This window comes from Chelonia mydas, chromosome 1 (genome assembly GCF_015237465.2).
Source record: "Chelonia mydas isolate rCheMyd1 chromosome 1, rCheMyd1.pri.v2, whole genome shotgun sequence".
NCBI lineage: Eukaryota > Metazoa > Chordata > Testudines > Cheloniidae > Chelonia > Chelonia mydas.
Genome location: NC_057849.1, coordinates 161,552,556 through 161,564,343, shown reverse-complemented (window position 1 = coordinate 161,564,343; position 11,788 = coordinate 161,552,556). Strand labels below are relative to the sequence as shown.

At 42.9% G+C, this 11,788-nt stretch overlaps 1 protein-coding gene across 12 annotated transcripts in view; it reads right to left on the bottom strand.

Moving 5' to 3' along the window:
* Positions 1-43: 43 nt before the first annotated feature.
* The window catches only part of CRYZL1 (crystallin zeta like 1), a 31,017-nt gene continuing 19,272 nt past the window's right edge, over positions 44-11,788 (bottom strand). For 11 of the 12 annotated variants that reach the window (XM_037904926.2, XM_037904914.2, XM_043522949.1 and 8 more), the window contains 6 exons: positions 9,942-9,962; positions 7,708-7,806; positions 6,480-6,601; positions 5,895-6,000; positions 934-979; positions 44-232 (listed from right to left, as the gene is read on the bottom strand). In XM_037904926.2, coding sequence (XP_037760854.1) covers positions 133-232; positions 934-979; positions 5,895-6,000; positions 6,480-6,601; positions 7,708-7,806; positions 9,942-9,962 — 494 coding nt within the window. In that variant the 3' untranslated portion in view covers positions 44-132. The remainder of the gene's footprint in view (positions 233-933; positions 980-5,894; positions 6,001-6,479; positions 6,602-7,707; positions 7,807-9,941; positions 9,963-11,788) is intronic. The other variant, XM_043522975.1, reaches the window with a different exon arrangement.

The following is an 11,788-nucleotide window of genomic DNA, read 5'->3' as shown; positions in this document are numbered from 1 at the left end:
ACTAAAAGTCTCAGTACCAAAACATTCACAGCCCAGACACTAGTTACAGAACTATTTGAAGTTGCACACCAATTTACTTATCAAATATATTACATATCTGTCTCGCAGTCTTGGAAACAAGGAAATTGTGCTTCAGAATTGGATGACTTGTCTTTTTCTTGCTTGATTCTTCTGAACTATTTCCATAGAAACCTTGGCTTCATACAATGGGACTGGGTCATCCAACTGAGGCCTAAAAGGGAGCAATCTGTCAGAAGTGTCTGGTGTGCATGCTCAGATCAATAAGAAACATTCCAATACTATTGCTGTAGACTTTACATTTTACAATGTAAACTTTACTCCTTAAACAAAATGAAAATGTTATAGCTGCTAGGATCCCTGGAAGAACTGCAGAGCTGTAAAGCAAACAGGAAACACAAGTTTAATTCAAGATAGCCTGAATTTCTTTTTGGCAGGGGGGCGGGCTACTCTTCCCACTCTGTGTAAGCCGTGAGGGATCTCCCTTTTCCCCCCCCCCCACTTATGGCAGTCTCAAATTCTATTCACTCCATCATTCTTCTGACAGAGGAAGCCTAGAAAGATCTCCATTTAGAGCCAGCAACACTCTTCAGTCAGGTACTGTTGAGCACCACAAGGTATTCTCTCCCCACAAGGAAAGAATGTGCTGCCTCTGCTGGATTTCCAGACAGTGCTGATCCAGGGAGAGAAAAAACAGGAATTGGACCCAAGTTTTCCATGTGGTAATGCAGCAGGCTAGCCACACGTATAGACCATAAACAGTTTCATATAAATTATTCAGTAAAATTTCTCATAACGTAGTACTTTGAGTTGACAGTACAGGTGGCAAGAGTTTTCTGAAGAATAGTTATTTCTCAGGTTAAAAACTCAGTATTAATCAGAGAGTTTGTTTTCACTATGGTACTTCTGTCTTACCTGAAAATACTATTTGATAACTTTTCCATTACATCTTCTAAGATACGTATCTGAGAGGGCTGTTAAGGTAACAATATATACACAAGAGGCTGATCTTTAAGTCCACAGTTCTGCAATTAGACTTGCCTGGGGCAGATCCAGGCATCTGTGCAGACCTCCCAGGGTCAGGGCTTAGATGAGATGATTTAAAGACTGAAAATAAAGTTAATCTGAGGTCCACGTTTGATTATGTGTTACAAATTATGCTTCCTAAAACAAAATAAAGAAGGCAGGTGGACGAATGTATCCTCTAACAAATACAACAGCAGTTGATCTGCCACAGTACCTAGGAGTTCTAGTGCTGTATCATAAATTTTAAAAATAAAACTTTTAAGTTTTACATTATCTGTATGGTGCTACAGCACTAGTTACAATGTCCATCATTAAACAGAGCATAGCACTCTTTGGAGAATAGGTATGACAGGTTTTGGTATGAGTAATCTGTATGAATGATGGATAGCTATTTGTCTGAGGTAAAAATCAAGGGAGCAGAAGAACATGTGAAGCAGAACATATGGATAGTGCACAGTGCATAAATGCTGTGCACATTTTCAAGAAATCTATTTTATTTGAACTAATCAGCAATACTCATATCAATGGGAAAAAAGAGGGTTTTACTAAGACTGTCTACTTTACAGACCTTATAGTGGCACAGCTGTACTGTGCAGTTGGGCCGCTGTAAGGTCTCCCATGTAGCCGCTCTATGCCGATGGGAGAGAGCTCTCTTGCTGGCATAATTAAACCATCCCCAATGAGCGGTGGTAGCTATGTCAGTGGGAGAGTGTCTCCTGCTGACACAGCGCTGTCTGGACTGGTGCATTTGTAAGTAAAACTTATGTCAGTTGGGGGGTGTTGTTTTTTTCCATACTCCTGAGTGACAAAAGTTTTACCGACCAAAGTGCTAGCAGAGTCATAGTGGTAGTCTTCAGTATTTTTGTCAGTCACCAGAAAATGTAACTTGGATTCATTCATTCAATTTTAAGAGTAGTCAATTTAGTATTCAAAATGTAAGCCATTTCAACCTGATCTCCATGTGATCTCTTCTGATGTTTTTTTTCCTGCAGTATGTTCACAGTGCCCAGATCACATACATATGTTCAATGTTTCTATATAACAATTCAAGGTAATGCTGTTATTCTGTTTGAACAACCTGTGGTAAATAAAGTATGCTCCTTGATTACAGGAAAACATAAGAGCTGACAAAATAAATCCTGTTTGTTTAGTTAGTTTAAGAGCTAAGAACACAAATTGTATTTCTCAGAATTATTAGTCATTTTTAAATCAGGAAAATTAATAGAGCTACACTGAAGTGGAATGTCAACAAATAACTTTTTAAAAGGATATTCATGATTACTTGCTTCCCCACCCTACACATCAATGTTCATGTAAATAAGCCTTTTGGTGTGCTTAACTTTGGTTAAACTATTGTGCAATTTAGTTGGGGGGAGGGGGACTTCCTTTGCCCCAAGAGTCTCAATGTAGTTAACTCCCTTTTAGAATGCAGGAACTTAATCCTTACATTCCTGTTCTGCTGAACTGCAAAAAATGATTCAGCAGATCTCATGATCTGCAGCGCTGTGCAGAAGCAAGGAGGGACCTTAAAAGCATCATTAAATTTGCAACAAAAGGTATAGCTATTGTTTTTTATATAAAGAGCCACTCATCTCTCCAGCAGCGTGCGCACACACACACGCACACAGCTCAACAGAATGTAGGTACATAGAATTTGCAAATAGGGTACAATTTCTTAAAGTACAGTTCTTATGAAGACAAAATAATAATGAGTTATTAAATAGTTCAGTTTAGTCATTATAATGCAAAACTTAAGATTTGTAGATGAAAAAAGTAATGCCTAGAAGAATGGAGAACATATACTCTATCATAAGCTGGTTTGTTTTTAAGCCCCCTCTCCCCCAAGATGGATAAGTAAAAATAGAAAAGTTTTATGACTCATTCATAAGCCGACCCTATAATTCAGGGGTCGGCAAACTTTGGCTCCCAGGTCATCAGGGTAAGTTGCTGGCGCGCTGAGATGGTTTGTTTACCTTGAGCGTCCGCAGGCACGGAGGTAAACCTAAGTAAACAAAGCATCAGCTGCTTACCCTAACAGGCCGGGACAGCAACTGGTGGGGAATTTTTTGCAGGGGTGGGGGTGGGGGGGGGTGAGAAGCTGGGGGTCAGGGGAGTAACCCACATGACCCCCCCCCACCCCATCCCTTCCCTTCCCACCTTATCTGGGGAGGGCCAGGGAAGGATGTCTCTGGCCTGGCTGGAGCTGCTCTGGTGGGTTGGGCAGCGCAGCCGCAGCCTGCTCCGCTGGGCCAGACCGGGCAGCATGGCCGCAGCATGTTCCAGCGGGCTGGGCCAGGTGGCACGGCTGCAGCGTGCTCCAGTGGGCCGGGCGGCGCGGCCACAGCCTGCCAGCCCTAGAGCTGCAGCTGCTTCAGAGGCTGGGGGGAGAGCAGCATAGCCAGAAGCAGAACGACTCTGGCCCTGCCTCTTCCCTTCTGGCTTTGCTGCCTCTCCTTGCTCCCTCTGTTGGGGAGAGGGGCTGTGTCCCACCTCTCCCTCTCTATACCCGTTCATAAGCCTACCCCCTTCTCTGATGCTTCCCTTTTTTACTAAAAAAAATTTGGCTTATGAACAAGTCTATACGGTAAACCCTACTATCTAAAAGCATATAGACAAGATTTGATTTAAAGGTGCCAGATTCTCAGCTGGTGTAATTCAACACAACTACATTGCCTTCTATGGGGTTATGCTGATTTACACTGGTTGAGGATCTGGGCCCTAATATTTTACTTTCTTCAAAATATTTGTTTTAGTTTTCTGTTCTGTTTTTCCCAAAGTACAGTAACTCCTCACTTAATGTCGTCTCAGTTCGTGTTGTTTTGTTGTTACATCACTGATCTATTAGAGAACATACTTGTTTAAAGTTGCGCAATGTTTGCTCATAACATTGGTTTGGCTGCTGCCTGCTGGCGGGTGGGGGCTTGGAACCAGGGTGGACTGGCAGCCCCCTGCCCCTCCCCCCCCCCAATCAGTTCTCCTCCATCACCACCCCTAGCACTTCCCATCTGCTGGCAGGCCCCACAAATCAACAAATCTCCCCTCCTTCCCCGCGCCTCCCGCCTACAGCAATCAGCTGTTTCACGGCGTTCAGGAGGCTCTGATGGGGAGGAAGGAGAGGGGAGGAGCGAGGACACAGCACGCTCAGGGGGAGGGGTGGAGTGGGGGCAGGCGTGGGGCAGAACCAGGGGTTGAGCACCCCCTGGCACTTTGGAAAGTCAGTGCCTCTGCAGCTGTGCATGTGCCATCTGGAGAAGGGAGTGGTGTGCTCTAGTGGGATAGCGTGGGTTCATCATCACATTCAGTTTCCACAGGGAAGTGTTTGCAGCCACTGCCGTGTGTCTATTGTGTCTCCTCCCTCGGTGCTGACTTGTAGAGTATGAGGCTATATTAACAATAATGTGTTATCCCTTGAGGGCTCAGCTGAGTGCCAGTTTATCATTTAGCAGCAAGGCATTCCCTGGGAACTATCCCAACTGTATCAACACAGTTGCTTTAGGAGAAGCTCATTAGCAGGTCCCCAGACAATCCTCTGATTAGAACTTGTTTAAAACGTGTGCGTGTGTGTGATCGAGCTATATGTACGTATGTCTTGTCTGATGAAAAAATTTTCCCTGGAACCTAGCCCCCGCATTTACATTAATTCTTATGAAAAACTGGATTCGCTTAACAGTTTCTCTGAAAGTCGCATTTTTCAAGAACATAACTACACCTCTACCCTCATATAACGCGGTCCACGGGAGACGAAAAAAAAAATCTCATCGCGTTATAGGTGAGACCTCGTTATATCGAACTTGCTTTGGCTCCCCCGTTCCGACTGCTCCCTCCAGAGACCCCTGTCCCTAATCACCCCCAGGAACCACCCCCTACCTAACCCCCCTGCTACCTGTCCCCTGACTGCTCTGACCCCTATCCACACCCCCTGCCCCCCGACAGGCACTCACCAGCAGTTGCGGGAAGCAGAGCAACGCGGCCCCAACCAGTTCCACTCCGCCAGCTCCCAGCCGCGGTGCTCCGCTTCCTGCCGCTGGTGAGTGTGGGGAGGCTGGGGAAAGGACGCCCTCCGCACTCACCGGTGGCAGGAAGCGGTGTGAAGCGGCCCCAGCCCACTCCGCTTTCCTTGCCCTGGCCCCAGCCGTGTCGCTGTGGGTGGTGGTTGGGGAAAGGTCCTGCACTCACCTGTGGTGGGAAGCGGAGCGTCGCATCTAGAAGCTGTGGAATGGAGCGGGCTGGGGCCGGGCTGCTCTGCTTCTGCCGGTGAGTGTTGGGGGGATCCCTTCCCCCAAGTGACACGGCTGGGGCTGGGGCGAGGGAAGCGGAGCGGGCTGCTCCCGGCCCCCCACTAATCCCCTGGGCCACTCTGAGACTGCAGGGCCCCTAAAAGTGCCCTGCCACAGCTCCTGCCTCCCAGACCCTGAAGGGGGTGGGGGGAGGCCCTGACCGCCCCCAAGACCCTCTGCCCCTTATCCAACCCCTCGGCTCCGGCCCGGCACCCTTAACACGCTGCTCAGAGCAGCGTGTCAGAGCTTTACCGCGTTGTATGCGAACCCGTGTTATATCGGGTCACGTTGTATCGGGGTAGAGGTGTATAACATTAAGCGAGGAGATACTATATACACTTAGAGGGAATCTACATAAGAAGTGTGGTCAAAGCAATAATGATATATATATGAAAGTGATATTCCAAACAATGGTTAGGATGTTTCTGAAGTAGTAAAACATTTAACCACATGGTTAAAATTTAGCATATGCTTAGGTGCTTTGTTAGATCAGAGAATATACTAGTAGTTTTCTCATAATTTTTCCCTCAGGCAGATTACTGGTTAGTGTCTAAAATCACCATTAAAGGATATAAAGATACTTCCCTTGTTGCACATTTGACAAATTCCATACTTCATCATTCAGAAAAGAGACTGTGGCTCCCTTAAGGAACAAGCAGTGGCTATCTGGAGGGTCCAGCTTAAACAAATTAATAGAAACATCAATACATTTTCTCAAATGAAAATGGTATGAACCAATCAGATTAGTGGATGGTTGATTTATATTTACTGCTAAAAGATGAAAAAACCCTTCCAAATCTATCAGAAATTAACTGATTCATAATAGTCACAACAGTGTAATTTTTTTTAAAAAATGGTACATATGACTGGCAAATCAATTCAATACTTTGAGCCAAACAGCATGAACCCTTCAATAATGGTGTATCCATGCTATTATAGTAATTTCTTTTCTACACCATCACCACTGCTCATAGAAATAAAGACATTTATTAATGTTGTTGCAGGATAAATACTTTCTGCTGCTTTGGAAATAAACATCAAGGTTTGTGTGTGCACAAACTGATTGATATTATTTTAGCAGTGGGAGACCATTCATCTGAGAGACAGAGTTCTAAAATACTTTGTGGTTAAGAGTAACTTGCAGTATTTTGTCCTTACCTGGAGGTTTTTCTCTGTGGTTACCCAGTGTCCTCCAGCACTAAGAAGTGTAATGATATCATGTTTGTGTGGCAGCAGTTGCTGTTTTAATGTTGACTCATCTTCTTTACTGTATAATCTCACTTAAAAAAAAACAAAAAAAGGAATAAAGTTATGTACAATGCCTAACAAAATAAAATTTATGTTCAGTTTCCGCTTTATCAGAAAAATAAGTTTTGCATGTATAAGAAACAGAATCTCATGAAGATTTCTCACTGAAAAGCACCTGGTTTGTACATTTTACATTTTCCTTATTCTTGTTTTTTCAGTTCAGTCTTAAATTGACTCTAAATGTATTTTTAATGGGGTGAAAAACTGTTTTTGAGATACACAGTTTGCAAATCAGTGCTGTAGAATACAGACAAAAACAGATGCATGGCAGTGATTTAAATACAGCTGAAAATGTTTTTAGTTAAATATATGCAAGAGCAGAACCTCTATGAAGCAATACCAGTAATATATATTCCTTTTAATAAATAAGAGCTCAGTGGAAGTCTTTCTAGAAAGTCCCACAAATGTTTTAAAATACCATTAAATAGTAAGAAAGTTTGTCAACTGTAAAGCAAGTAGTATTCTCAGCATAGGAGGTTTATTCCTGTTCACTCTGGGCTTTCATTGCTCATGCAAGGTGCTGACTGACAGCACTGGAGATTTATGTCCTTACTTTATCCACTAAACAGCAAAAACAGTGGTAGTACAAATTTCCTCCATGCTGATTCCTTTTCAGTTATTTCAAACTAAAAAAAAAAAAAAAAAAAAAAAAATATCGGGCAGGATTTAGAAGATGAATTTTATTTATTTTAATGATCAAAAAAGTCCCAGTTTTAGTCATTCAGCATCATATACTGTCCATGGGAAATAATTCGCAACATAACTGTCTAAGGAGTTTTGTTTAAAAGTAGCAATTAGTAAAATGTTCACTTAACAACTATTACTAATCTGTATGACTGTGCAGTAGTATCAGATACTTCCATTAAAGGGTGACATGATCGCATACGCTTAAGGAGGTCTGGCATTCTACCCAGCAGAGGCACAAGTACATTTGCACATTGTGGGAGAACAGACACACAATCGTTGTCTATTATGTAGGTGTGTTTTTAGTTGAAGTGTTTTGCAATTTGTCACAATTTGCAATATATTAAAAATATTTAATACCACTCAGCAGAGCAATTCTGTAGCAGTTACAAACCTCCAGCATCTAGGACAATATCCACTCCCAGCCCGCCTGTTTCCTCCAAACAGCTTTCTGCCACATCAGTCTTACCATTTGAGACATCAATGACTCGAGCTGGACAGGACAGGAAGTTTGGTCAGTTACAGTAAGAATCTAGAACTTAAACCCAAAGCAGAACACATGCAAATGGAGTTTCTATTCTTTAAAATGAGCTATGAACAAAATTGCAGCAAAGCAAAGAAATCCAGCAGTTTCTAGTCTCCAAATTATTTAAGACCAGTGACTGAATTTACTGAAACCAAACCACTAAAGTATATTTAACAGCATTTAAGCTCAAAATGAAATATATAGTGGTGTTTATGACAGGACAGCATAAAAAAAAAAAATCTATCCGTGATCAAAATTAGATTATATTAGGATTCTGAGGTAGTTAGCTATACCAGGGGTTCTCAAACTTCACTGCACCGAGACCCCCTTCTGACAACAAAAATTACTACATGACCCCAAGAGAGGGGACTGAAGCCTGAGTGGGTGGGGGAGCGAAAACAGAAGCCCAAGGGCTTCAGTCTCAGGCAGTGGGCTTGTAATCTGAGTCCTGCTGCCCAGCACTGAAGCCCCCAGCTTCGGCCCCCAGCAGGTTTAAGCCAGCCCGGGCAACCCCATTAGAACAGGGTCACAACCCACTTTGGGGTCACAACACACAGTTTGAGAATCACTGAGCTATACTATAGAAGCAATATGGACTAGAACAGTGGTCCCCATAATGTGGGGTGCGGAAGAATGTTCAGGAAGGTGTGGCTGGGCCTGGGCCAGCCTACATGGGGGATGGGTAGGGAGTGTCTCAGCCCCACTCTGCCCCCTGCTTGGCTCTGGCCCTGCCCCCAACGCCACCTGCGGCCCCACAAGCCTGGCTCCCGGCCCCTGACTGTGGCCTGGCTCCTGGTGGGGGAGGAGGAGAGAGGGATGCGGACAGGTTCCATTACGGGTAAGGGGTGGGGTGGGGGGGATGTGTGACAAAAAATATTGGGGACAACTGGACTAGAGGAATGATTGGAAAGTCATCATTTTTAATATGGTTGTGTCATTGACTTGCTTTGTGGTTTTGAGCAAGTCACTTCATAGCATTGCATCATTATCCTCATCTAAAATAACCTTGCAATAATGATAACACTTAATTACCTAACAGAAATGCTGTGAAGGTTAATATGTTACATTTTTGTATATAGCTTTTAACCTGTACGGTGCTATTATACAATATTGCATTAAAGAATGCTTTCTGGCTTTCTTTTCAAAGCTTTATTGAAGAAAATGGTGTTCATAAGGTTTATGTTGCACCAACTATCCAGTAGCTCAGGGGTGGGCAAACTTTTTGGCCTGAGGGCCACATCTGGGAATAGAAATTGTATGGCGGGCCATGAACGCTCACAAAATTGGGGTTGGGGTGTGGGAGGGGGCAAGGGCTCTGGTTGGTGTGGGCTCTAGGGCAGGGCTGGGGATGAGGAGTTTGGGGTGTAGGAGGGTGCTCTGGGTCTGGACCGAGGAGTTCGGAGGGGGATCAGAGCTGGGGCAAGGGAGAGGCTCAGGGGAGCAGGCTCTGAGCGGTGCTTACCTCAAGTGGCTCCCAGAAGCACTAGCATGTCCCTTCTTCGGCTCCTACGCAGAGGTGCAGCCAGGCAGCTCTGCACGCTGCTCCATCTGCATGCACTGCCCCTGCAGCTCCCATTGGGGTGCTGGAAGGGGCCACTGGAGCGTGTAGGAGCCGGAGCAGAGCCATGCCGCGGCTTCTGGGAACCACGTGGAGCAGCCCCCAACCCTGTGCCCCAGCTAGAGCGGGGCCATGCTGCAGCTTCTGGGAGCTGCGTGGCGCGGCCCCTGACTCAGTGCTGCGGCTGGAGCAGGGCAAGCCCCAGACCCTGCTCCCCAGTGGGAGCTCACAGGCCGGCTTAAAATGGCTTGGCCCGTGGGCCATAGTTTGCCCACCCCTGCAGTAGCGGTTTCCATACAGTTAAAAAAGTAAGACTGAAATCTCTGATTTCAGTTGCTGGAAATTAAGAACAATTAGGATATAGAAGTAGCCTATGTACACTTTTTCCCAGCTTGTAGAATAAAACAAACATTTCTATTTAAATAAGCTGCATAAGTAAAGTTTTTGCACTTTAAATTAACATAACTGAAATAATTACAAATAAAATTGGAGGTATATATCCAAACCATAATAGGTTAAACTAAAATTTGCAAAGTGAACTTACCAATTAAAGGTTGCCTCATGCCTTTTTGATATTAAGGAAGAAAAAAGGAGAGAAGAAGGTGTGAAGCAGGCATTTAGAAGAGTCAGTAAATGAAAAAGACAATCACACTTAGTTAGGGATTGTAGTGAGGCAGAGTAACCTCCCTTCAAGCCTGACTGTTACTGAAAAATTGCTTACTTTCTCATTTTTACCATATAAGTATAAAATAAATCAATATGAATATAAATATTGTACTTATATTTCAGTGTATAGTATAGAGAGCAGTATAAACAAGGCATTGTCTGTATGAAATTTTAGTTTATACTGATTTTGCTAGTGCTTTTTATGTAGCCTGTTGTAAAACTAAGCAACTATTTAGATGAGTTGATGTACCCGCTGGAAGACCTGCGTACCCCGGTTGAGAATTATTATGCTACAGTATCAGTTGTTTCGGGGATGCATCTTGGGTACCCTACTATTTATTTCATTAATTAATCACAATGATGCCATGACAGAGCATAATTCAACATGATATAAAAGAAACACGTAAAAATTCTGTAACAGATATATTTCAAAATTATTTAACATCTATTTTAAAAAGTGGGTGATTGGTAACCAATTGTGTTAAAATGTGAGGTGACAGTCTAGTTATTTGGAACCACTTCATTCACATACAGAACATTTAGTGCTATATTCAATGAATATTTATAAATTTTGCCTTAGGTCAATGTGCTCCAGCCTATAATTCAAATGTGTTAGTCACAACCCTGTTTAAACCCACTTCTTGCTGGCAAGGTGCAATAACCATTTTTCAACCAGTGCAGACAAGGCTTATCTGTGTAATAAATCATTTTACAAAATCAAAGATCCTCCACAGTTTATAGAAATTTTAAAAAACCCAATATTTATTACAAGGTTCACCAAGTCTTTCTGACCAGCACAATCACATTAGCTCTCTAGTAGCAATATATGGTTCTGACTAACAGTTTCAGTGTACCTTTGACAGGTCTTTAGTCCTTCCCTCCTGCTTCCACTGAACTTAATGATGAGTAGTGGGTAATAGCAACACTTTTCATGACTTGGTGCCACCATCTATCTAATACCTGCTATTACGGAGTATGAAAGTTGTCCAGTATCAAACACCTGCTATTTACTATACTGAGAAGGCTCAGAGAACCATGACATCACAGGGAACGCATAAAAATAAATTTTGCAGCTGATTACTGTAAGTACACATTTCTTTCTTATGTTTCATCAGTACTCTGCTAGAAATACATTATGCTCATACTTATGTTCATATTCTGTCCCGATTCTGAAATTAACATTAGAACCCACCAGTTTAACATACTTCCTCTGTTTTGCTATTGTCTTTAATCAACAAATTATTGAAAGCATGTGAAAACGGCTTCCTGTATATAGACCAAATATTAATACCTACCTACCAAGAGAAACTTTTACTAAATTTACACAATTTACACATTTTGGAAAAAGCAAGATTTTATGCTTACATTGTCTTTTTTAAAAAAAATCTAAAACACACATTAGATCTATTTTCCCCCGTATCCCTAATCAAAAACAAATCTTTTGACTCCCAAGAACAGCGTCCCAATACCTTGCTCCAAAAAATCCTAGTGTATGTCACAACAAACTGGGAACTGAAGGAGTCAGATGAACATGCACTTGGAGCCTAATCTGAAACCCACTGAAGTCAATGGAAAGACTCTGGCTCAAACTTCTGGAGGATTAGATTCCTAACTACAGAACTTCATTGATTTTCTGACAAAGAAATTATACCAGTATCATGAAACTGAGCTCCCTCTTGTTTCTATAAGAACTTAAAACTAATCCCCATAGTTTGTTTCAATTCG